Below are 27,433 nucleotides of genomic sequence, written 5' to 3'. Positions count from 1 at the left end.
AAGGCATGCATATGCTTTTGATTAACATTTCATTCTAAAGATTAAGTAGAATTTAATATGTGAAGTGATTTAGTGGCAGTATAAGAAAAGAGTGGGGAAGGTATGCTGCTGACCTCCCAGGTGCTGTAGTCTAACCCAGTGTCATGTCACTAGTGTAACTGGTGCTGTAGGGAAAGTTGGGGTGGAATTTACATAAAAAGTCAGGCAGAATAGGCCTTTTCTGGAGATTGTCCCAGGTAATCATTGTAAGTTATATTAGCTCACATTTCAGTCTAACTTTGAGAACATGCTTTTCAAACTTGAATGCTAAGAATAACCAATTAGGCTGACATTTTGGGACTTTCAGTGGTGATTTAAATGCTGATTGAGCTGAAGACCTGCACCCCAGTCACCTGAAAGATTTAGCTGGAAATTTGTCCGTGTCCTGGGCTTGTTTGATGTACTTAAAGTGATGCCTGTGAACATATGGGACATTGTGTCAGACCTTTGGTAATTAGGGTTCTGGTGGATTAGCTCTATGGAAGCTTCTATCTTTATCTCAGACTTTCACCTGTGTGTCTCAAATTCTGGGTCAGGGAAGGTGAAAAGTGAGATGCTGAAAATGAGAAAAAAACCTTTCCCATGGTTATTTGTTCTGTTAATAAACAATTTTTTGGTAATCTGATTCCTGAAGAATCATGATTCCTAGTGGCTGGCAAGTAAGATGTCCACAGTGAAAGACATGGGTTTGAAATGGCAAAATGAAGAAAGATCATAGAATATAATCACAGGATCATTTAGCCTGGAAAAAACCTTCAAGATCATCGAGTCTCAATGGCCAGTTGCTGCTTGTGTAACCACTTTCCTGATGTAACTTCATAGTCTTAGGGAGTTGTCTCTTAGGGAGATAATTCAACATTTAAATACCTAAGCTAATGCTTTGTCTTGCTCACCAATCCAATATGTTTTGACAATACCCAGGTTAATTGCACGACGGTTCACAGTACCAGATTTTCTGGAACTAATTTGCTGAATTTTTACCAAAAAGACTTGAATCATAATAACAGTGGGGATTTGTTTTGTTTTGCTTTTCTGAATGGTTATCACTATGTGTACAATGTGTCAGCAGTATGTGAGCAGACATACTGGATTTCAGCTGCATTTGTGGAAGAGTACTGATGCCTTTGTCAAAAACATATTTATTCTGGGTATCTTGGTCTCGTTGGATATATTTTTTATTATTTCCCTTAGAATTTTTTCTGCTTTCATAGGCATTGCTTCTGTTTTGAATTGCATGTAGAGGATGGTAATAGCTTAAAATTTTGTTAAAAAAGGCATAAGTTTTTTACTTTTTTGGGCATCAGTCTCTTTGAAGAAAGACCTACCACTTTGAAGATCAAGTGAACAGAACTTTGAAATATACTGTGCAGGCTTGTTTTTATTTTATTCTGTTTGCCTCCCACCCAAAGTACAGTTTTTTTGATGTTCAGCTCTCTGCTCTTGTTCACCACAGGATTTCTCTAAAATCCACTTGCACTTCCTCCTTTCCCCTGCAGCTTCAGTGAAGGAATACCATTACTTTCACACTTCTGTAAAGGGTGTGAGTCACTGAAGCCTGTAGGCAAAGAAGTTTTGGGTCCTTCTGCTGCTGAGGCTTGCCACCCTACTGCAAGAAGGTGTCAAGGTGACAACCCAGCAGCATCTGAAAAAACCAATCACCAATGTGAATACCTGCACCAGGGTTTAGTTAAGAAGTTTACTGCCACTCTTGTGACAGGGTCTGTTTTTGGGCTCTGCCTATTTTTGAGAGGAAAAAATCAAAGGAACTCAGAAATTGACCATTCAGTTAAGCTCAAGTTCTTCCTCAGATCTCCTTCTTAGACTTCTGTTCACCTCTTAGGGTATTTACAGTAAGTTTCTTTGGTTTTGTCATTGCAGACATTCAGACTTTGGAGTTGAAAGCATCAGTAAACTCAGGTTCAACTCAGAGCAGCTGTTGCTTTAGTTGTTTCTCTTTGTTATGATACTTGGCTAAAAGGTTGGGTTTGTTATTTGTTTTTACCATATAAACAAATGTCAGTGAAAAAAAGAAGGTATGCTTTATGCTGTATGAGGCTGAGGAAATGTAATATTTATCATTTCAGTCTTGATGTAATCAAAGGTTAATTTTTATTCTACTGGACGTGAAATTTTATCTGTGAGTAAACTATGGAGTGTGAAAGGTTCACTCTGCTCTTCATTTCTGTATGACTTTGCCTGTCTGTGATAGTGTGTGCCCTTCTGTAGCAGCACAGACTACAGGTAAAACATATATATGCACACATCAGAAATTAAAGAGAACAACCAAATTAATTTTGGCCCTTCTCTTTGTGAACATGTAGGGGAAATTTCAGAGAGGGCTGCCACCAAGTTATAGTGGATTTTTGAAACCTCCTTCTTTAACTCTGGTGTGCTCATTCTTGGCTTAAGGATACAAACTTATTTTTCAATAGCAGTAACTTCTGCTAATTTTGATGAAAAGGCTGGTGACCTTAATGTGGTTGATGCCTGTGTGACCATAACCCATGTGTTTAAAAACCAGCCATACAGTAGCCAGCACAGTCACTGAAAGGTTTATTTCTTTTAAAAAAAGAAAGAGTGTATTGCTGTGTTGCTGAGTGTGAAAAACAAACAGTACTCACAAATTAATCCAGACATAATGATGCTTTTGAGGTGGGAGACATTCCAAAGACATGAAGAACTCTTGATTCAATGTGTGTGGTTGTAATGACCTAAGTCTATAGTTCTGGGGTGTTCTAGTCTGAAAAGTGAAACTTCTCAGACAAGTAAAGCCAAAAAATAGGTATTGAAAGGTGAATCTGAGCACAGAATTTTCCATCAGTCTTTTTATAGGTGTTTGATGGATTGAAAATGTAATACTTGATGTTGTAGCAGTGGCTTGGGATTCTCTGTGAATAGTAACCAACCTTTTCACATAGGAGCCATCAGAAATAGCACTATATCCTGTATGCCAAGTATTCCATTGACTGCTCTAACTGCAGGATTGAGTCTAGTTCATGACACCTGCTGAAAACTTGGCAAATTACACTTTTCTTTCCAAAGCATGGTTCCTGGTATCTTAGCATATAGATGTGTTATTATATGTTAGAGTGTTATTTGTATGACTGTTTCGAAGTTAGAGGTATGGTTTTGTCGAATACCTAGTACTGTAGGGATCTGAATCTCTATGCTGTTTTTGTTGTTGTCAGCTTTGAGGAGCTTCTGATATTCTCAAGAAAGCAGAGGCTTGTTCTGCTTGCTTGTTTTTATTTATTTTTCTTTTTATGGTATATGGACTTCTATAATGCTTGGAGCTGTGATTTACGTGCAGTGTTTCAAGCCTATTGTGAATGTTTAGAGGTCTTTCCAGCCCCTGTGTAGGATTCCTGCCTCATACTGACTGCACAAAACATCTTAAATGTAATCACAAAACCAGATTTCACAAACCACTTAGCAGCAACATAAAAGGTTAATGTATGTTTTATGCTGGATTTGGAGGCAGTGTTTTGGGTCTTTTTGCAAAAAAAACACTGTTTAATACAGTATACTATTGCTGGAAATAACAGTAACAGTAAGCAGAGTTTTGCCTGTGGCAAATGCAGTCATTAAAAAAGGGCTATAAATCTCCCCTTGTATAACTGCATGCGTGGTGTGTGTGCCATGGGTATTTTTCAGCCTATTACACTAAGTGGGGAAGGAAAAAAAGCATGGCTACATGTATTTTCAATGTAACTATACAACTACATAGCTATATAATCGTTTATAGGAGTTGTATCTTTCCAAATTACTTGTTGATCTATAGGTGTGATAGTGCTGGAATCAGAGGTGGAGTGTATTGTTAACTTAAGTGTTACTTTTAATTCATAAGGTGTTCATCACCAGTAGAAAGGTATGGCTCTTGGACAGACATGCTGTTCCCATTACTTGGCATTTATTTAAAAACCTAAAGCAGCAGCCTGCACATAAAGAGCTGGGTTTACATTTTCATATTTGAGTTTTTTTGTTGTTTTAGAAGACCACTGCTGGGTAATTTTCTGCTAGCAAAATTTTGCCCATAAGGCCGCAAGTGCTCTGGAAAATACTGTGGGAGGTTCCAGCTTGGCCTTGCAAGCTGCTCAATTCCTGCAGAGCATCTCCATATGTCAGCAGCACTGGGGACTCCCTCAGAACGGGTTCTCAGCACTTTACAGAGTTTTTCTGCTAAGCAGAAATTTGATCCTTTTTCAGCAGGCTGCTCTTGGACTCTGAATGTCCTTAAAGCCACCACTTGAAGTCTAAAATAACATGGAAGTCTTTATTTTCGTAGAATTATAAAATCATTTAGGTTGGAAAAATCCTCTTAAGATCATAAAGTCCAACTGTTAGCCAAGCATTACCAAGTCCACCATTAAACCATGTCCCTAAGTACCAGTCTACATGTGGTGGTCTTTTAAAGCCTCCAGAGATGGTGATTCAAGCCAGTTTCACTGTTTGACAAGCCTTTCAAAGAAGAAGCTTTTCCTTGTAGCCAACAATTTGGGCTGTTGTGAGTGCAGGACCCAGCACTTGTTGAAGCTTTCACTACTGATGGCAGTTTATCAATCCAGCCTGTCCAAATCCCTCTGCAGAGCCCTGCTCCCCTCCAGCGGATCAATGCTCCTGCCCAGTCTGGTGTCATCTACAAACTGAGGGTGCCCTTCATCCCTTGTCCAGGTTATCAGTAAGGATACCAAGCAGAGCTGTCCCCAATACCATGATGTAGGCTCCACTCACCACCACTCTCCAGGCCCAGAAATCCTGAGAGATTTTTACCCAGCAAAGCGTGCACCCATCCAAGCCACCGGCAGCCAGTTTCTCCAGAAGAACATCTCAGCATGGTGTTCAATGGAATTGGTTATTTTTGCTTTGAGAAAACTGGGGACTTACAAACCAGAATTAGAAGCAAAATGTAAGTGTTGGTCAACACATGTAGAAAAAGAAGGATTTTGCTGTTGCTCACAGTCTGTGATATAGTTCAGCGTTGGTGACCTGTCCTTCTTGTGATACGTTCTCAGTCCTTCTGTCTTTATTTGTGCTTTGTCTGGTGTTGTCTTCTTCAGGCCTTTCAAGATCATTATCTTGCTTAAATTCTCAGCTTTATAAAGAAATGTCTTTCTTCTGTTTCCCAGCAAAGGAAATATCACATGTATGGTATCTCAGGCATGTGGAAAAGTTGCTAGCAGAAAGCGTGGGACCATAAAATCCTCCTTGTGCAGAAGTTTTAGATGAGAACTCTTCTCTTCTCTTCTCTTCTCTTCTCTTCTCTTCTCTTCTCTTCTCTTCTCTTCTCTTCTCTTCTCTTCTCTTCTCTTCTCTTCTCTTCTCTTCTCTTCTCTTCTCTCTTCTCTTCTCTTCTCTCCTCTCCTCTCGTCTCTCTTCTCTCTTCTCTCTTCTCTTCTCTCTCTTCTCTTCTCTTCTCTTCTCTTCTCTTCTCTTCTCTTCTCTTCTCTTCTCTTCTCTTCTCTTCTCTTCTCTTCTCTTCTCTTCTCTTCTCTTCTCTTCTCTTCTCTTCTCTTCTCTTCTCTTCTCTTCTCTTCTCTTCTCTTCTCCTTCTTCTTCTTCTTCTTCTTCTTCTTCTTTCTCCTCATCTCATCTCATCTCATCTCATCTCATCTCATCTCATCTCATCTCATCTCATCTCATCTCATCTCATCTCATCTCATCTCATCTCTGTCATGATTTTAGTTGTTTGAACATCAGATTCACAAGAAGTAGGAAAGGCCCTTCCAGTTGTCAGTGGGGTGAGAGCATATTTAAAAGCATATTTAGGCACGTTTGGGTACACTAGTGTATTTAGGGACATTTGGGGACACTGCTGCCAGCAGTTATGAGAAGTGAAGTGGATTTTAATAGTGTCATCTCTTGATGATAATTATCAGGAGTGGAGGAGCATTGGTTATGCTTCTGCTGAAGTGCAGTTGATGGGGGAAGTTCAAGTCTCCACTGCTTTCAGGATGAATGGCTTTTTATACAATGGCAAGTATGTAGTCTGTAGAATTTTTATATTTGGTATTGAATCCACTTGTGATGTAAAACAGATCTTGTGATTTCTCAAGCTTTTAAAATTACTCACTATAGTCCTAACCCTAATTATAAATCTCTAGCAAGGGAACATATCCAGATATATTCAGCATCACTCTAAAAGAAATATAAGCCCTTCCTTAAATACTTGATTTAATGTCAGGATATCCTGAAATAGCTGGTGGTGAGAGCTAGCCATTCATAATGGATGTGAACTACATTTTTTTAAAATTGAGAAATATTTGTCTTTAGTAGTTAATAATTTGAATTCAGATTTAGAAGATGATTTAAAATATGCTGATTATGCTCTCTTATATCTTTTATGTAAGCACTTATCTGTTTCCTAAAAGCAAGTAGACAAAATACCTCATGAATGTTAATGATAACAAGGAATAAGCACACCACTGTGTTAAAGATCATGTAATCCAAGGGGAGAAGCAAAGTAGCAATGAGATGAAGGCCAGCTTAATCAGTTCAGTTTTGCCTGGCCTGAGTGTTTCTCTGAAAGTACCCTTTCTTTTCACTTGACATGAAGGAATTCCAGGGCAACTGGATGCTTAATTGCTGTTAAAATGGATAAATCTCAACTCAAGGCTCTGAGGGTCATGGGGGTAAATATCTACCCTAGTAAATAATGTGGAATTGTGTGTCCTGGTTAGCATGTAACTGGGAGTGAAGAGCACCCTGTTTCAGTGCTGGGAAATCATGTTTCTTTATGAGCAAGAAGGAAGTTTGTGGGCTTGGAATGAATGGTTACTGACAGTGATGAGCATAACTCACCTTTAACTGGCCTTAATTGTTCACAGTCTGCTAGTAGTTGTGATCTGTTGCATGAAAGGAATTATCTGGGAGGGGGTTGAATTCCTCTTTTGGATCACTTTCTTGTTTTCAGCCCTTTTCTTTCTCCCTGGAGGCTATGGAGAGAAAGTAGGGGCAGCGTGTGGCTGCAGGGACGTGCCAGCATATGGGAGCAGTAGGAGATATTGTCTGTTGGCATTTGTGCTTTCCTCAACTGCAAGTACTAGTTGTTACCAGTGCCACACACTAAACCTGCCACTGGTCTAATCTCTGTATCATACTGTCACTTGAGCAAAAGGCGCTTTGCTCTTGGAACAAATTGTTCTGTAGCTACTTGTAGCACATACTAATTACTTTGTAAGATTTTTAGTACCAGTACAGGGGATGAGATGCAAGTTCCAATTATGACAGACTACATTTCTAATATTTGCATTTCCTCAGCATGATTTTAGACCTGCTATTTTAGTACAAACATGAAGACTTTTTATCTTCCTTTGTGTTTTGTGGGTAGTTAGAAGCAGAACTGCAGCACTTTGTTTGGTCAATAAATCTTTGGCTTATCTGGGACATGATGGCCAACCTCCTCAGCCCCCCTCCACTGCGGGGTGTGAAGGACTCTCCTGCTGGGTCTCACTCTGAATTTGCTGCCTTTGGTTAGCTTGAATGGACCTGTTGAGTAGTATTGATGATCTGGGAAGAATTAAAAAGCCAGAAGGATGCCAGTGACACGTGTCTTCACTTACCTTTCTCACACTGCAAAGCCTGTGTCCTTCTCCTGGCCAAGACCTTGCTTGTTGTTTTAGTGTAGACAGGATTCCTCAAGCTGTTTGGTAGCAACAATTTAGGAAATACTTGCAGTCTGAAAAAGCAAAAGCTGATAGTATTGGCTCCTTAATGCCCCATCAGGGTTATGTCTCTCCCTGGTTAATTCACATGGTGTTTTTGTCAATGTGATTGTGATTAAAAATCAAGGCCAGTACAAGAAGTGTATTAGCAGTAATCGTTGGTCAATGTCATTGTGGTCTTCTGTAGACAAAAGTTCTTTCCCTAAGGAGATTTATTCTGAGTCTGACAGGGTTGTCTGACTTCTCTAAGTAAATTCTGATAAAGAAAGATGATTCCTGAAGCTGGTAGCAAGACAGTGTTTTGGTGGACATCACTAAAGTATGTATATATACTGGCACAGAACTTCACTTGAGGGCTGGTGAGAACATGGATAACCTAAATATTTTATAAATAGGAGAAGATTAAGTATATTTAGTAAGGTTCATACTAGGCATCTTGGTAATAATCACTTGTAGCACGATCAAGAAAGAGTATTGTCCTTCTCTACTCTGCACTGTTGTGGCCTCACCTTGAATCCTGTGTGCATTGTTGGGCAGTGCAAAATAAGAATGATGTGAAGCTATTAGAGAATGTCCAGAGGATGGTGAAGGGCCTGAAGTGGAAGCTGTATGAGGAGCAGCTAAGATCAGCCTGGAGAATAGGAGACTTCATTGCAGTCTACTTCTTCCTAGTAAGGGAAGAGGATGGGAAGGCACTGATCTCTTCTCTGTGGTGACAGTGACAAGACCTAAGGAATGGCCTGAAGTTGTGTCAGGGGAGGCATTGGATATTAGAAAAAAGTTCCATGTCCAGAGGGTGTTTGGGCACTGGAACAGGCTCCCCAGCAGCACCAGCCTGGCAGAGTTCAAGAAGCTTTTGGACAATGCTCTCAGGCACGTGGTTTGGCTCTTGGGGATGCCCTGTGCAGGGCCAGGAGATGGACTCCAATAGTCCTTGTGAGTCCCTTCCAACTCAGCATGTTCTATGATTCTGTGATCCAGTTACGTTTTTATGTGGTAAATTAAATGTATGGCTCTCACATAGCCCAGGAATCTTTAAGTTACCTGGGTGTTAACATTAAACAAAGCATATTCACAAATGTAAATTTAAAATGAGGTGTATGTATCTTTAAAGACATGAGGACTGGGGCTTCAGCACTAAGAAAAACCCACAAATTAGATAAAATCAAATCCTTTTCCAGTTACACACATTATCGTCAAGGTTAAATGGATTAAAATTCTTTCTGGAGGAATTCATCATAAGACTGAAAATGTGGTCAGAAAAGTCTCATTGTGGCTGCCTGATGGTTGATTTTTGATAGCACATCCCCAAAGACTTCTCTTTGACGTACCTTGAACAGAGCATGCTTGTTTCCCACGAAGCCTGTTGTTGCTGATAAAGCTCATTTATATCTAAGTGGTATCTAATACAGCAGTGCTGTATTCTGGTCTTAAGAAAAAAACAGCTGAATGGCTCATTTGCCTTTTTAAACCTGCTGTGCTTAAAGATGTGTTTTAGCAATTTTGTCCAAAGCCCAAATCACAGTAACTAATTCTGCACTACATATGCTTTTAAACAGAGCATAAAAGAAAACATTGCTGCACATTCAAACAGAATAGAATCCCTAAAAGCTGTCTTTCAGAGGCTGTGTTTGTGCACTTGTGGTAGTAAGTGAGGATACTTTCCTTTGATATTCGAGGCCTCTGAGTGACACAGAGCAGATCTCCTAGGAATCTCCTTAGCTTGAACAGTTGGTATGGCTGAATGAGAAGGGAAGCAGAAGGGTGTAAGTTATTGTCTCTGAAGTATTTCACATTAACTGCAGGCACAGGCAGTTCTGTAAGGTACACACACATATATATGCACACACACACATACACATATGCATGCAGAAGCGGTGGAAAATCAGGTAAAGGTTGAATGTTCTACCTTCAACTTAGGTAAAAGTAAAACCTTGCTCACAGTCAGGAGGAAGCTCTCTGGAGATTAATGAGAAGGTTTTGCCTGGCTTAGACCATGTATAGTTAACAGACACCATGTACAGTTTAGAAATCCTGCTGGCCTTTCTTCCTTCTTCACCTCCTCCTGCCCAGAGATAGGAACACCAATCACTTCTTTGCCTGGCTTGCCACAAAGTGTGAGCAGATCTCTGCTCTGTCTCTGCTGCTTTGCTGTTGGATGCTGGGTTGAGCATACAGGTCAGTGCCAGCAGGTTTGGATTTTGAAGTGGCTGGAGGTGAGGCCACTGTTTTCACAGTGCACACCAGCACCACTCCACTTGTGCTGCCCCCAGTGATGCTGTGGCTGTGTGGTGTTTGCTGATATAACCATTCATCAGACTCCTACAGTCTAGAGGCAGTTACACCTTTCAGAGACCTGAGATGACCCATGGATGGATTTTTTGGAGCATCTGCTGTGTAAGGAGCAAGTTGCAAGTTGCAGGCAGGCTGCAAAGGAAGAGTGGAAAAGCTCCTGAAAATCCTGAAAACTGTGTATTTGTATTAAAAAGGAAGGTAGTTATTTTTTATCTTTCCTTAAAATTGTGGCTTGACTACAACATTATGAGTTGCCTCTGAAATCTGCTGGTAGAAGCAGCCATTATTGTAACTCTTACCATACCAATTCTTCTAACTCATATGTCCACTCTAGTTTGTGTCCCAAACCAAAGGTAGCACTTTTCAGTGATGCACAAAACAAACCCTAAGAGTATAGAAAGTTCTCACCTTTTCTCCTGTGTCTTTGCATGTTTAAAGGACAGATCAGACTCCAAGTATATTTAGTTTTAAGGTCTTTGTAGGCTGCTTAGAGAAATGTTGAACACATTTCCTAAACATCCATCAGGTTGGTAACAGGACTACATAACCAAAGAAGGAAACTTTTGGGGACTTTGACTGGCAAAAAACTGCTCAAAAGCTCTGCCTTTCAGATACTTAAAGGGATTGCTTCTGAGACTTGTGTTTTACCCTTGCAAGTTTTGCTGCTGTGAAAATGTGTTGTTGTATGCATTTTGCTTATTAGAAATGAACTCAGATCATCTGTGTTTTCAGTTTCACACATAAATACAAGATTACTCCATGTCCAGTCTGGAGCAGTTGCAGAATGCTGCAGCCAAGCTTTTATTTAGATAATACATGTCAGTTTTGGAAGACAGACTGGTACCAAATAGGTCCTACAGAAACTCTTAATTTAAGTTGCATGCAGGTTGTTTTCCTTACCCTGCATTGCACTTTGGCTGTCAGAGCACTGCATCCAGCTGGAACAGTGGCCTAATTGAAGACAAAGATTTAGGGTGTAAAATTATTACATTATAAGTTAGCAGCAGCCACAACCTGGAGTCTTCATCTAGGAGTGGCCTTTTTGGAAACCTCTGTATCCAGTTGTTAAAATGTGCTTTCCTGCCTCTGATAAAGTAAAAAGTAAAATACGTACAGTCTTGGATGGTGTGAGCTCTTTCTGAGATTAATAATAATGTTGAGACTGATGGAAAGGTTTTTCCTGTTGCATTTGGTTTTGCTTTAGATTTAGGATTTAATATTTTGCCTGAACACCTCTTATTTTTTGTTGGGGTTTGTTGTGGAGTTTTTTTGACTTCTTGCATTTTAATGAAATTATTTTCTTCAAAGGATTTTAGTACAATCATGGTTGAACTAAAATGTATCCAAATAGAAATAGTAAATAGCCACTTTGCATCTGATTTTATAGTAATAACTCCCATATTCTCATAACACTTCATACTCTCATGTTTCCAGTCTGTTTATAAGGGTTCTGTTTTCACATTTGATGACTTAAGAATTGCCTACTCCTTCATTCTAGCGAAGTGTTTGCTTATGTGTAAGGAAAATGAGGAAAAATGAGCAGGCAAAGAAAACAAAACAGAGAAGCAAGCACTTCTTAACGTTATAAAAGAAAACTTGAGAAGGTGGTTAAATGATTTTTGCCTTGAAACAGACAGAGGAGTGGTAAAGTGGGAGGCAAAGGGTGAGGGGTGTCACAGAGTTTGGGGTTTCCATCCCCAATTATGCGCTGGCTGCTACGCTGCTGAATTACACTGAAAGCACTGAATGGTGCCATTATATTCCTTTTCAAAAGTTGTGGGCTATGAAATTCAATCTGAGGTATTTTTAATGAGTGTTCTGAGCCTCATTGCAGCTCTTCCCAAGAAACAACGAGCACAGTGTGCCACTAAATGGTGCCAGGGCCAGGGGTTAAACTCATTCAGTTTTTTGCTCGCAGGGAGAGAAAGTAATATCAACATTTATTTGACAGGTATACTGAGCTTCAGGAAAACAGCTTTCCATAAAGAAAACATTCTGAAAAATGAGGTTCTATCAGCTTCACATCAAACTCCCATCTAGTGTCTGAAAACAAATCTTGTGGTGAGTTTTCCAAAGCCAGTGCCCACAGTGCACATACTAGGATTGTTCTGTGGGCATCCTTGTGCTGCAGAATGCTGTCAGGCACATCCCCATGGACAGAGCCTCGTGGTGGAGATGCAGCTCATTCCAGATGGAGACATCTGCCCAGGTACACCCTTGGCTGTCAATTACACATAGATAATTCAGAGGTAATCTTTGTCAGAGAGATGCCTGGTGACATTCCTGTGTCTCCACTAAGGGTTTTGGTGTCATAGCTGGAATGGCTTTGGTGTGACTCCCTCCCTTCTTGCCCCTCTGAACTAGACACAGCTTTTCAGAGGAGAAAGTTCTAGTGTGCACCCGATTTTAAAAAAGCCACCTAGCACAAAAAATATTGTTTCCTTTCCTACCTGCTGATTTGCAAAGTAGTTTGTTCCAGATCATGAGGAAATCACTGTTTAATGCATCTGCCCTGCAACTCACACTGAGATCTTCAATTTGTGGTGGGCTGGCTCTGGTTTTTGCAAGTCATCACCATGCAGTGTCAAGGCTCTGAGGCTGGAATACATCGTGTGGATGATTCTCTTCAGAAAGCAAAGCAGTCACTTCCAGCAGTGGATGGTTGCCTTGCTAAGGGGATGAAGAGCAGCCACAAACCATTTTTAGTTTTGCTAGTAAAATTAGGCAGAGATGACTCAGCATTTACCAGAGCTAATTTGAGGATTAGGATGACATATTTTTAGTAAGTTTTCTCATTGTTCTTTTAATGCCTCATTTTTCTTGTCCACACAGTGCATTTTAATGATGTTCAAGGAAAGTAATTTTGGTTTAGTAACAGCGGTGCTGCCAAGAGTTTCCCACTGGAAGTCTAAGAGTTTAATTGTTGATGTGTGAAATTTTGCAACCTTAAACAGTTATTTAAAAGACTTGCTCTGCCACTGCTGGTTTCCCACAAATGTTTTACACCCATCTCAAGGAAGTAATGGTTGTGCTACAAGAAACAAGGTTTGGGTTTCATTATTTTTTTCCCCAGGAGGAGTAATTAGCTTCTGCAGAGACCTATTTTGGATTTGGGGGTTTTTGGCTTTACTGAGGTCAGCATTCACATTTCAAGGGAAGGAATGTGTTGTCCGCATTGGGAGAATTTCTTAGAGGATTCTTAGGCAGATAGTAATGGAGTTTTTGAGATGAATTTGTAAGCAGATGTGATCAGAGCACTGCTTTTAAGTTGATGAAGTGAATTTTAGGTGCATATGAGTGAAACGTAGAATTTTATAAAATCGGTACAGAAAAATTAATACAAGATCAGTTGTACTTTCTAACCAAGAGTTAGATGCCAAATAGTTAAAATGCTGTAAACAGAGCCAAAGGAACCAGTCAGCCAGGAAACTGATCTTGAAGTATTTTGTTAATGTTTTTCACCATGGGTAACATTTTGTAATAAACAGATGTGTACTTAGACTACTGTGGCCAAAAGCAGAATATTTTTGGTTTATATGGTTTGTGGTGTTTAGCCAGTGAATTTCAGTTTTTCTTTGGCATTGATGAAAGAGGGATGAATGTGAGAAACGAATTCTGTGGAATTTCATCCCTACAGTTACCTGAGTAGGAAATTCTCCAGGCTCCAAGAATCTATTTCTTTCTTCCTTTTTATTCTTTACAAAATGCTCCACTGGCTTTGTGGTGGTTGCTGCTGATTCTGCAGTAATAAATACTAGAAACTGGTAAATAATTGAAAGATGGCAAATAAAATCAGTATTAATATCAGTTTGCATTTATAAGAAGTGCAAAGAAATCAAATTATCAGACAATTGCACCTGAAGATGGCACGTTGGTTTGTGATGTGAAAAGCTCAGTCCTCAAGCTTCCCAGCCCATCTCTCCTCCATATTTGTGTCCTCTCATGCACATTGAAATGACATTATATAATAAATACAGTGTGGGTGGTGTTTGCCCATTAATGTGCAAAGCTGTGATTTTATGAGCCAAGTGAAAATAGACCAAGCAGAGGCTCCAGTTCCATGGCTTTACTCTGCTGTATTTATGGAGAGGTACAGTTACCTGAGGATTTACCGTAGCTGAGTTTTGTATTAGTCTGACTCTGCTAGAAGAAAAAGCTTAACCAAGCAGTACTGAAAATAGCCTCATCATAAAACCTTTCATTAGCTTTGCTAGATAATATTTTTCTTTTTCCTTCCACAACATTTAACTATTAAAGAGGATTATTTAGTATTTACTGTTCATCTGAATTTTACTGTTGGCTATTTCTACTGTATTTGATTTTTGGGCATTGGAAGAGTTTAAGGTGAAGCAAGAGCAGTCCTTCTACTTCTGCCTATTTTAGAAAACATTTTGACATAAATCAGTTTGTCACGATCAGAAATCCAAGACCATGGTTACAATAACAAATCTGTATTTCAAATATAGAAAACTGCAGTTTTCTTTTGGAGACCATGCCAGAAATGCAAGCAAATGAGAGGGTTATTAACCCCCTTCTCTTTATATTTTGCCTCACTAATTGTTTGCTGTGTTGATTTTTGGTTAGCAGTGAAATTCCTAAAATAGTTGTTGCTGAAGTTTGGCATAGGTGATGGTGAAGGGGAAAGTTTTTTTTTTTTTTTTAAGGGCAGTAAAACATACCTGGAGTAAAAACTACCATATTTTAAAATCGAGCTGTTTACAAAAAGGTGCCACCACCACCAAAACTGACTGAAGGGTAAAATTGTACATCAGAGACTGTGGAAGGCAAACACTGGCATTGAGGAATACAGCTTAGTATTACAGTGGTGAGTGTAAAAGCAGTCCATTAAAATCTTGAAAGAAAAGAACACTAAATGGTCTCATTGTGCACATGCAGCAGATGATCAATTGCCTGGTTTTAAGCAGCATGAGAGACTTACTCTGTTGCTGCTTTTGGCCTCAATCCGCCCTTTGGTGGTATGTGCACAGTCTGTGCAAAAGCATGTGGGATATGTGCCAGGAGTGGAGCCCTCAACTACATTCACATGGAAAATATCTTAAAAGGTATGAGATGCCTTTAGGTTATCATAAAAATCTGCCTCTTCCACTCCCTCTTTTCAAATGGGATGCATACCTGGTGGCTGCAGGTCCACTGCTTAAAAGTAGTGGTGGGAGTGTGTGGCTGCTGTGTTCAAAGGTGTCTCTGCTGCTGTTCTTTGACCTGGTGTGTAGGAGTGATCACACTTCTTCCAACACTTCTCAGCTCCCCAGTCTAAGCTGAACAGCCAGGTAAAAACTCATAAGCCCAGGTGTAAGAGCTATCTTGGTGGTCTGATGCTATTTCTGTAGTCATCTAATCCTTCCTATAGGATTAACACATATGCTTTGAAAGGGAGGAGAGGAGAAGAAGGGCAGAGGGTCTCCCCTGTCCTGGCAGAATTAGGTCCAGAGCAACGACACTCAAACCTGTGCTTCTCACCTTTAATCCCACTTTTCAGGAAACAGACTTTTGCTAAATATGAATTATGCATTTCATTTTACGCCAGAAAGGAGAAATCTTTAAAATATGAAATTTGTCTTCAGATGCTGACAGAACTGTTCTCCTGTGAGTAGTTTCTGAGCCTTCTTTGAAGTATAAATTTCTGACAGGATTATTTGCTTAAGAACCTTGTGCTCATTCTCATCTGTGAGGTTATCTTCATACTATTTGCTTATCATGAGCAGTTCTTGGTTGGTTTTCTTTCATTTCAAAACAGTAGATACATAATTTTTAACAACTTCAAATAACTGAGAAAGTTATGCTTTTAAGAACATGGGGTTGTTATTTTTAGTAGTGATTACAGTAGTGAATGACTTCAGAAATAGTGATAAAGTTACTGAATGAAGTTTTCACAATCATTTCAATGCAGTTTTTAAATTGGACTGTAAAAATAATTTGGCAATCTGTTTTGGCTGATCAGTACAAGGGATTTTTTGGTGATTAACTCTGAAAGAGTAAATACATTTTAAACCTTGTGTTTAACCTTTGTGCCATATAATATTTAAGTATTTGTAAAATATTTAGGATGACCAAATTGTCACATTTTATTTTAGACCATTTGAGCACCCAGAATGTGATAGGAAGAGGACATCAGTGGAAGAAATGCCTGCCTTTATGTGATGGCAGATATGAATAATGAATGTACCTTTTTCTTTAAGATGAACATAAAGGAAATATTTTCTCTCCTATGAGCTGCTACTACTGTACAAAGTGTAACTAAAACCCAAAACAACCCAAACTTTTTTCTGACCCATTTGCAGCAGTTTTGGAGAAAAGAAGGAGAACAGAGTAGTCTGTGTTTCCACATGAAACTGTTTCTTACTTCAACCAAAAATGGGACTTACATTTTTCAGTGTTCAGAAGAAAGTGTTTATTTTATTTGGTTCTTTTAAGCTGGTCTTGCTGCTCAGTGATGTAAAAACAAACAAATAAACAAAAAACCATTCAATCAAAGATCTTGTTCAAGCTGGGATCAGAGATTATTTGGCTGAACAGATAAAAAAGGTAAAACCTCTAATTGACCATAAATATATATACTTTTTTGGTACCAAATTAGTGAAATAATTGCTGAATTAGCCATGGGAGGTCATATAATGTGTCCAAACTTGCTTCTTTAAAAGCTTTGGATGTCTTCCAGATACAGCCATGGGTTTTGGTTTTGGCTTTTTTTTTTTTTTTAATGTATTGCTGTCTCTGTTAAAGAATGGTCTAAACATGTAGAGGGATTTTTTTAGAATTATTGGTGTTTGGTAGAATATGAAAGAATTGTTGACCATATTAAAATTTTCACCATTGGAAGATCATAAGCAACATACTGTTTTGGATTTTGGTGGGAGTAGAGTGAGGCTGAATTGAGTAGGACTGAGATAATGAGCAGACAGAAAAATGTTGAATATATAATGCATAAAGCAGGCTAGTTTGACTGGGTACCTTCATAGCTTGCAGCTAAACGTGGTGATGCACATTATTCATAATTTAGAACTTGGCGTTCCCTGAAAATGTAAAGTGACTTTTAAAATGTGATTTCACAGAGCTAAATGAAAGAACAGTTCAAAATGCATTAAGCAATAGCAATGTGTAGCTAGAGGTCAGTGAGATTCTTTTCATTGTAATAAATTTATAATATTATTTTGGTGTAAGTAAATACCACACCAAGAGAAAAATAGTACTTTTCTGATATAGATATTGGTCTGACTGGGGCTCACCTCATGTCAATCATTAAAGCAGATGTCAGGGCTCCTTGCTGTCAGGGTAAAAGATACACCTGTATTGCTCAGGAAAAGTTCCTGCCAGTGTGCTCAGATGGCTGGTTTGAAGTGGGAAGAGCTGCTCTCTGGAGCTGCACATTTTCATGGATTGTACAGGAGCAGGCACTGCCATCTGCTGCAGGTACTTCCCAGCTCCTGGGGTTGCATGTGTCCCTCCCCAGCTGTATTCCATCAGGACACCATCCCTCCTGTCTGCTTTCCCTCACTGCCTCACAGGGTGGTGGTGTCCATGGCAGTGAGTGGTCTGGAGGTATAGTCTTGCCACCAGCCTTCATTGCTCCATGCTTCCATGTCCTCATGGAACAGACTGGTGCTGGCATGGAGCAGGGAAAGCAGCCAAGCTCTGCCTGATGCAGATGCTGCCAGGGGGCTGTGGAGCAGGAGCCTGTGAAACTTGCCTGGGACTTGCTGTCTGAGGCATGGCAGAGGGACCATGCTTCATCGTTGGAAAATGCCTTCCAAGCCCTGTGGAAAACTGGTGTTTTCTCCTAGGCCTTGTAACCATGCTGAAGTCAGGCACAGCTGTTGACTTCAGATGATGTCATTGGTGTGGTGCTCATTCCTGAATGCTCCCTCTGTCAGCTCGTGTTTACTGTGCCCTGAATGACTCCTGGTTTGCTTCCATACCCAGTGGACTGAGCTTTTAATTTATTGTGTTTAAATTTTTTAGTAGGGATGTCATGGAACTGCACTGACTCAAGATCTCTCTGAAACCTTATGAGTTCCTGCTTTTGTGGATGTTGTACTTCTGGTCCTGCAAGTCCAGAATTTCATCAGGCTCTAAATCTCAGCAGATTTTATATGCATAACATTTCCTTTGAGAGAACTGACAGATTTTATTTTGAGGTAGACTGATCAAAGATAAGATGAGTTTAGAATAATAATATTTATAAATACTAGAGTAAGAAGTATTTCATTTTACTGAGGCGTGCTCTGGTGAAAATGCCAAGTGACATAAATACTACGAGATGGCTGTTCCATCATTTAAGTGCCTATAAGAAAACAAAAAAAACCTTTATGAAAACACTCAGCAGGTTATAATCGGAGATTTTTACTCATGGTCTGAGCTCAGGCAGCCGTGCTCTTCTCAGCTGACCTTGAGCAGTGTGGTAATGCAGGTGGGCTCTCTGCCTTTTCCCCTGTTGGTCAGAAGTCTCAGACACACAGAGACACTTTTTTTTTCCTGTGATGGAAGATGAAGTTTGGTCTTTTTCAGACAGAAGTCCACAGAATACTTTAGCTAGACATAGATACATGAATATTTACTGGCCATGTTACCATTCCTCTGGCTGTGCACCAGTAGGAAAGCTTCTTGCTGTAAGGATAACTCATAAACTTCCTCCCTCTAGCAGCCCCAGCCAAACTGTGAAGACCTGAGACTAGTCTGCAAGCAGGAGTATTTACTTCTAAATTATTTGTAGGTGTGTTTTCAGAGCAGTAAAGCAATATCATTTTTACACTCAGTCTAATGTTTTTCATATTGCCTCCAATGAAATGCACATAGCAGGAGGCTCTTTCATTGAGATGATGCATGTTTGGTTTTTGCCTATGTACACTGATAGATGGAGTGGAAAGTGTGGGAAGCTTTCTGTTAGAACTGACATGCAAAGCACACTGGTCATTGCAGGCTGGGTGGTGAACACGGGGCATGCTTTTGGTTTAATGAAGCTAGAGAACATGAAGTGAGTGTATTCACACTTGCACTAGAAACTTATTTTGGATGCCATTGTGTCAGAACAAAAGTGCTCTATCTAGAAAAACAGGTCATTTTTTCCCTTCCTTCTTTTCATCCTCTTGCATTTTCCTATGAATTACTTTAGTTACTGCAAGGTTATGGTGAATGCTTCAAAAATTAGTACTTGTATCAGCAATTGTTCTTTATGTGTTTTTTGACAGTATTCATGAGACTAATGTTTGCTACAACAAATATTAACAAACAGTTAATAGCTTGAGTGAATATTGCTTCCTGGTGGCTTAGGTCTCTCAGAAGCACTTGAGAGAATATGTTGGGTAAAAACCTGTTCAGCAAGTTCTTGGAAAAGTGAGATTTGCTCTTCCCTTTAGACTTTCAAAACCAGCCAGCCTTGAAGGGTTCAGTCATTGTCCTGCATGATCAGGGTGACAGTGCTGCTGTGGTGGCACATACGTCCTGTGCTTGCCCTAGAAAAACGTCATCACTTTAATTTCCCTGGTCTAAGCCTGACTGCTGGGTATTTGCTGATTTATTTTTTGGTATCCCAGTGAAACAGAGATCAGACTACATTATGCTGCTTTTGGGAAGGGGTGGGATTGGGCAGCTGCCCACTCTCAATCAGGCTGTTGGTACAGGCACTGCCTGGAGATACCAGAGCCTGGGCTCAGGCTCTGAGCTGGTCTGCCCACCTGTAATGGTTGTTTTTTTCTTCACATGGCTACTACTGTTTTATTTTACTGTATTATTTACTGGGCTAAAAGGAGGGGGTCAGTCTGTATGTTGAGTACAGGACCAGTAGTCCAGGATGTGATTGTTCTCTTGTAACAGCATTGTCTGTGCAATTTAATGGGTTATTATTTGTTCTGAAGTGAGTGTAGACCTGTGTTTTCAGGGCCTCTTGGGTTAAAATAGGTGCATTTGTCCAAGGAACAAAAATACTTGATTTCAGTGATTGGCCTTTTTATACAGAGATGGGTTTTTGCAGAAGGCTTGCTGGTGAACTGTAATTTGTAGTATTTTCTGCAGGTGTGGATTTAATGGATGGGCTGATGAAAAGAATCCTTACAATCAGCAGAGTGGTGGCTCTGGGAGCTAATATTGGGCTAGAACATCTGGTCTTTATAGCAGGAAGGCTTTCAGTGTGCTTGTCTCCTCCAAATTACTTGCCAGCTTTGCCAGGATAGCACAGACAGGCCTGGAGCAGCCTCCCAGCAGGAAGGTTGGGATAAGCCCACGTGAAGTCAGAAGCCAGGGTTTGAGCCTATTGAGTATCAAGCAGCATCCAGCAAACCCTCAGTCCCTGGTGTTTTGTATGACAGGCCTGTCAGTGAACATCCTGGTTCCATTGTGTTGGGTACATGCACCACCTGACATCACTTGAGGGGCCATGGGATGAAATAAAAATTCACAGAAGAAATTAGCCTTGGTCCCCCTCTTAGCCTTGGTCCCCTTCTTCTATTTCACAGTGCTTATCTCTCAAAAAATAAAAATGCACTGAACATGGATTCAGAGCTGCCATCCATGGATGGATGAATATAGTCTTTACCTTTAAAAGTATTGTAATTATTGTCAACTGCCCTGTGGGTATGGTTGTAATATCTGCTGATTTTGTAAACAGTTTTGGCAGTGTTGTTTGCTGAATAATTTCTTAGCATAATAATTTTTCCTGCCACTAAGTAAAAGCATCTTTGTAACCCTAGGCTTTGTTTTCCTCTTACAGCAAAGAGCTCCAGGGAAAGTTTTGCATGATGCTGTTTGCAACCACCTGAACCTTGTTGAAGGCGACTATTTTGGCCTTGAATTTCAAGATCATAAAAAGATGATGGTATGTAAAATGATTAATTTTCAGCTGGTTTTCATCTGTATGCACACTGTATTCTCTCTTTCTGCTCCTTACTTGTAAGACATATTTAATCCTCAGTCTTCAAAAGGGAAAGGACTTTAAAAAAAACCCCAAACTGTTCTTGCCCAGTGGAGTTGAAGAAATGTTTTTAAAACCTGATTGTTCCTGTCAGATCTCATGTGCATTGAGAGTAATGGCTAATTCAGACACAAGTTGAGAGAGTGTTTTGTTTTTCTAAGTTGCTGAACAGAAGCCAAAGGCTGGACTGTTACAGAGCCTCAACTCTTGATTTTATAGTCCTGCTTGGTTTGGAGTGCAGAAATAAACTTTCTCTGCTGACAGAAAAGTTGCAATGGTTGTGACAGAGTTCATGAAAAACATTATGGGGCAGGAAAAGGGATAGATAAAATATTACAAGGTTAGTGAAAAGGAAAGCAAATCCAAGAATCCCCCCAAAATTGATGGGAGTCCTTTCTGGAGAGCTGTGTGGCACAGGCAGGTGTCCTGGTCCTGGCACTCAGGAATCTGAGGTCAGCTGCTGGCAGCATTCAGCCATTGCACTCCCCATATCATGTACCAGAGAAAGCCATAGGCTGGTGACTTCTTAGTCTTTAATGACTTTCTTTTTGAAGTTTGTTTTATTTTATTCTTATCATGTAACCTACTAACATGTGTGCGAGTTATTTGGATTGCTTTGCCAGTACATTCTGATGTACATTGGATTTCATGCTTGTTGAATTTAGCACCAGTAGTCTGGATAACCTAAAAGAAATACAGTAGGAATCTCAGTGTCTGTCATGCCTTAGTACAGGCATAGACATTAAAACAGGATGCTAGTGGTCATAATGTTCTAGGGTAACTATAATTAAACAGGATTTTTTTTAATGGATGTCAATCTTTAGAAGGGATCTGCTTCACAGTGTGTTGCTGGAATTACATAAAGCACAATTCACTAGAAAGGTTAGCATTCTGCCAGATACCCTTGGCTAATGCTTGAGGTAACTTGAGAGCTTAATGTAACTTTTCTAAACAGTGCAACTGTACAGGACCATTGCAGCAGAGGGTCCATATACTGTGTTAATGACATTCTGGCATTGTTGGTGTATGTATGTAAAACTAAAACAAATCCTAACATCTTTTGTATACTCAGTTGCTTTTTAGTTTTCTAGAAAATAGAGAAGGTCATTTGATCAACCTTCCCTTCTTCACAGGTCATTAAGTTTTAAATAGATGACTGTCTGCATTTTGCTCAGAGACCTGAAGTAAACTAACAGTTTTCAGTCTTATGGAAACAAAGTAGTTTATTTGCTTGAGGCAGAACACAGGAGAGACTGAGGTGCTGCCACTGCCCGAGGCCCTCACAGTGGCAGGAATTGACTGGCTGTAAATGTGTCCAGACAATCAGAGTGGGGCATGCAGGGCTCTGATGAAGAGGAAGGTGGAGAAAACCCTTAAGCACAGTGTCAGTTTGACCTGAAGGAAAATGCTTCCATGCACTGAGCGTGGTAACTCATCTGGCCCCTACTCTTGCAAAGGGTAGTACCAGCCAAATATCTGAGAGCACCAGTCCATGTTCTTGCTGGTTTGTCTAGTCTTTGCTTCTGAAAAGTGGGGAGCTCCACAAACCTTGCCCATATCTAGTCAGCTGTGCTCCAAGAATGGTCAAATTCAGTGGAATTAACGACTTCAGCCATCTGAAAGCAACTCACAAAAACTCTGAAGCAGAAGATTGGATTATGAATTGTTGTTTCAATGTGAAGCAGCACTCTGAGAGTATTATTTACACTTAAATTATTGTAACCAGTTTATATAATGTAATTGAGGTGAATGTTCCCATGGGATTTAAAATTTTCTGAGCTTCGTAAAGGCCATAATGTAGAACTCCAACATTTTACAAGTAAAAAATACTGCAGGTAATTCTATGTCTGAGAAATAAAACACACATGGATATTTTATATTCATATCATCTGAAGAAAATGAGTTGCTTTTCCAGTGTAGAGTGCAATGTAAAAGGAAAAATAAATATTTAGAGCGTATTTGTTTGGATGTAATCATATGTACGTAAAGCCATATATTCACAATTTGCCTGTGTTTATTTCAACATGCAAGGCTCCAGACCTCATATCTAACATATTGACAGTGGTTTGTCAAGTTGCCTGGCAGCTGTATACATTCAAGCATGCCATTCTGCATGGGAGATGATTGTGGAGGGTCTGAGTGCTCCACTTCCTGCTGGGACAAGGAGAAGAACGAGGCACTGTCGCCAAGCCTGGGGTTTCACAGAGTTTCATCACTCTTGATGTCTGCCCCAATTCTCCAGCTGCTGAAATCTGGTCACCATCGTGGAATGCCAGCCTTTGTTTAACAAATAAATAATCTAGCCTTGTAGTTCTGGAGAAAATGAAAAACATTAATCTTAATTAAGTCCTTACATTAGTTTTCCTTTCCAATTCATAAACCAGTCTCAGATTAATGGTGTTTAGTTATGGTGTGGGAGCTGCATGATGCAGAAGTTTTGATTGCTTGGGTTTGGCCATAGTGGTGGCACTGTCATTTTGCTCCACATTTCTTACTAAGTGCATTCAGTACATGGATTTGCAGTATCCAGCAGTCTGTTCAAGGATGTTATAACATGGCTGGGAAAGTAGAGAAAGGAATGGTGCACTTGTGTGCTCATGCTCTACCATAAACCATTTCTGGGGAGAAGAGAGTGTTTTTGTGGTTGGTTGGTGGTTTTTTTTGTTTGTTTGTTTGGGTTTTTTTGTTTTGTTGTTGTTGGTTTGGTTTTTTTGGCGTCAAGTAAAATACATTATTCTCATTATATTGTAAATTGGCTATTTCATATTCAAGATGTCTTTTTTCCCTCTCATTAAACTTGGCAAAGTCACTGACTTTTGTTGCAGATTATGTTCATGTGAACTTTCTGAAACAAAACAGTTTTAAGTGATTCAAGTGTCAAAGTGTGTCAGGACCAATTTAACATGGAATAAAAGCTGTATTGCTGTTCTTGGATATCCAAGTTTCTTTAACCTATGAAACAAAAGAAAAAGACTTTCCTAGACTGAGAAATATAAGAAGAATTCTATTGAGTTAACATTAGTGCGTGGGAAAGGGCAGGGCTGTGTTAATTGGAATCACTCATATTAGTAATGATAAGAATGGCACATGGCATTAGGGTAGTTACAGCAGTGATACAGGCCTACTTCTGTCTGGCTTCTTAGGTGATTTTGGAAAATGAATATTTTGAGTATGTTTCAGTCTCTGCATAATCTAAAATTATTAAAGGTCAAAGAAGTAATAATTTTAATACATACACTTTTTCTAGAGGAAGTCTCAGGTGATTTGTTTCTTAATGACTTTAACCTTTGTGATGGTTGTAGGGTGTTCCACAAATTCCAGATGTCTTCAAGGGAGGCCCTGTGCAATTTAGTGAGATAACAAAATATAAATCATGGGCATGGGTAGTTACCATCTGAGGACTGTGAGTTGTCTCCAGGCCTTGTGAATCATCTGGCTTTTACCTTTTGCATGATTGTCCCTTGGCTTTCTGTAGCATTTTGCCCCAGCCTTTTTGACTTGAGACTGCAGGATGGTGGGACAGGCTGTCAAAGCTGTATTTCCACCCACTGCTTCACTTTTGAAAGCCTCACACTTTGACCTGGAAAATGGGTTGTCAGGTGAGCTACATGCAGAAGCTATGCTGTGTCCCCAGTTAAGAATGCCTGGGCCTGAATTTCCCAGGTTTACAGAAAAGAGAAAATGTTCCATAGCTCAAAAGTAAGCTTTCTCTCACCCATGCCTTGTCGTGTTGTCTGCTTCACATCTGTCATCTGAGAGGACATTCCTCCTGCAGGTGGTGGGAGGGAGGCTCCTTTATCTCCATGGAGCCCAGCAGCAGGGCTCCACATTTATGCCCAGACCTGGTACTGGGGTTCCTCTTGGGTCCCCCATATCAGTAGGCTGCTGCTGTCTCATTTCTCCATTTGTCCAGCATTCCCAGCCTCAAAGGCAAGCACCAGCTCTATTCACTTCCCTTTCTCAAGACTATTCAGGGTTTGGAACTCAATGACAACATAGATCTGTCTGCCTAAACTCCTTATTTCAGTTGTCTTTCCCCAGAATTAATTGTTCCTGACCACATGTACTGTGATTGTTGGTGTCTGGGACAAGTGAGATTTCCTCTCTGTTTCCGAGCTCTGCTTTGAAAGCGGTGCCCATTCACATTGCTGTTTCCTGAGCATCTCCCAGAATTTTGGGGAGAAAGCCCACCATGTGTAATTAAGGAAAGCACAATGACCACACTGGAAAAAATAAATAGGTAATGATAATCTAGGTATTGCAATTAAAACTGCTCTGGTAGTTTGTTTAGAGATAACACCACCTTCTTTTGTTTTCAGGTGTGGCTCGATCTTTTGAAACCTGTTATGAAACAGATTAGAAGTAAGTACTTCCTTGTTGACATTTCTTTCCTCAGTCTGAGAGTACTTGAATAAATTAGGACTCTGTCGGTTGCAATCTTTATATTCTCAACCTTCTGCACCAATTTTTGTTGGAATAATTTTTAAATTCTGCCTGTCCTTAAAAGATGAACCTGTGAGGTTATGTCACATGAGCACATGAACGGGATAACCCCACCCCATGGGAGGCTGTGTTTAATCAGTCCCTGGAACAGGCACTGGTGGCAAGGGAGGGAACAGTTCTGTAGAGAAAAGGAGTGCAGTAAAAGAAGGACTAAAGGAACATACATTGCTGACTGGTAGTAGAAGAATCAGAATAGAAGAAAAAGAACAGGTTACTGGGAAGGGGCTGGCAGATGTATTAAAACTGTGTGGACATTGCTGCAGAACCTGAGACTCTTGGAAACCAAGAGGAGGAAACAGATGGGATGAGGGAAGCTACAGTGGGTGCTAGGAAAGAACAGGACATTTTAAATAGCCACCAGCTCTGGAAAGAGTAGAAGTGAATAGGAAGGGTTCTGATTATTTTGATTCTCTGTCAAATATCAGCCAAGTTCTTAATTTATTGAGCTTTGCCATTGAGATTCAGTTTTGCTTTTCTGGTCATATTATCTGAGTGTATGCTCTGGCAGCTCTCCCTCTCACAAGACAGGGATGCATTGGTCCTTCTGTCACTGATCATACTTGGAAGAATTGGAACAAATGTGCTGTTCTTAAAACAGAAATAGTAATTTGCTAGTGGACTTAAAAAGTAGAGTGTATTCTAGCTCCCTCCTGTTCTGAAGCAGGGAAAGTAGATACACATGTATTTCATTGGATCAACTGATGTAATTGCTGAAAACATACTTGGTTTTGGCAGAGTAGCCCTTGACCAAGTTACTGTTCTCTTTTATTGTGTGTAAATTTTATTGGGCAGTCTCCAAATATCCTGCATACTAACAAAGGACAAGGGGTTACCATGTCTGTATGCACTGCAGGTTACATGAATGATCCCTTCTACATCGTTGTGCATGTTTGGCCAGCATGTTATTGGTATTTTTAACTTCCTTTGACATTTTTCCTAGGACCGAAACACGTTGTTGTAAAATTTGTGGTAAAATTCTTCCCACCTGACCATGCTCAGCTGCAGGAGGAACTGACAAGGTTAGTAGCTGTGTGACTCTTTCTTGTTAAATCTCTGATGGACAGAGGGAAGAACGTGGAATTTGAGATGTCTGGGTGAGAATTGATGACTGCCTCTTACTTTTAGCTTGGTATTATTTGTCCCAGCCTTGAAAAAATAGGCCCTGAGATTCAGCTGTCTGTGCTGAGAGGTTCTGCAAAGTGCAGGAGTCCTTTGCATCCTTGGATATGGAGTCCTGGAAGAGCTTTACTGGCCCCAGGAGAAGTCAGTTTGGCTACAGAGTTCTCTGTTTGGCATGATGAAGTAATTTATTGGCACCCTGGGGTGCCCCTCTGCGAGGGACATGTGTGACTCTGCACCCTCATTTGGGAGAGAGCTCTTTTGTGTGACTTGCTGGTTTGCAGCAGCATTGGACCCTGTCTGTATATCCAACACAAATGCCAGGGGTTTGCACAGGTGGAAGTGTGACTTTGAAAATGGAGAAATGCAAAAGAGAAGGAATAAAATGAAAAATAAGAATGTAGAGAAAAATATATGTGCAGACAGTGTACCTTAATACTAGTGTTCAAACGCTTTTCAGTGCATTGCAAAAACTTTGTTCAAATTTCACACTATATTGGCACAAAAACTCCTATTTCTCTGTAAGTAGGTGTATGAGGGACGTGTTGAGGTTCTTTCTCACTATGATCAGAAACATTGTTTTGTTGCAGTATGTCTTCACTGCAACTTTTTTCTCTTTTTCTGGTCTAGAGTATTATTAGCATTTTAATTACATGTTTACATTCTGATTCAGACTTTCCACTATTAGTTTTTATTTTCAATCTTCTCAAAAGACAAAGTCCTCTTTTGTAAGGTGCTCTGGTGTCCTTATGACTTACATTATAAAGAAGTCCACTTTTGTGATGTTCACTGTTTGTCATGTTTTATTTTGGCAATAGTGCATTGGAATAGAAAACAAATAAATAATTGATATTGCTTGATGGCCTGGAAAAAGTAGAAATGTTGGGTAGGAAGA

General features: G+C 40.0%; 1 protein-coding gene across 7 annotated transcripts in view; it reads left to right on the top strand.

Annotated features, from left to right (window-relative positions):
• Nucleotides 1-27,433, top strand: part of FARP1 (FERM, ARH/RhoGEF and pleckstrin domain protein 1) — a 198,320-nt gene that overhangs the window by 109,957 nt on the left and 60,930 nt on the right. For all 7 annotated transcript variants that reach the window (XR_013774386.1, XM_079306834.1, XM_079306832.1 and 4 more), the window contains exons 3-5: nucleotides 20,716-20,820; nucleotides 25,236-25,278; nucleotides 26,360-26,438. Coding sequence is in view for 6 of the 7 variants with exons in the window: in XM_079306834.1 (XP_079162960.1) it covers nucleotides 20,716-20,820; nucleotides 25,236-25,278; nucleotides 26,360-26,438 (227 nt within the window). In the remaining variant the exon portion in view is untranslated. The remainder of the gene's footprint in view (nucleotides 1-20,715; nucleotides 20,821-25,235; nucleotides 25,279-26,359; nucleotides 26,439-27,433) is intronic.

This window comes from Erithacus rubecula, assembly GCF_903797595.1.
Source record: "Erithacus rubecula genome assembly, chromosome: 1".
In the NCBI taxonomy this organism is placed as follows: domain Eukaryota; kingdom Metazoa; phylum Chordata; class Aves; order Passeriformes; family Muscicapidae; genus Erithacus; species Erithacus rubecula.
The sequence above is the reverse complement of the archived record's forward strand: the minus strand, read 5'-3'. Positions and strand labels throughout refer to the sequence as shown.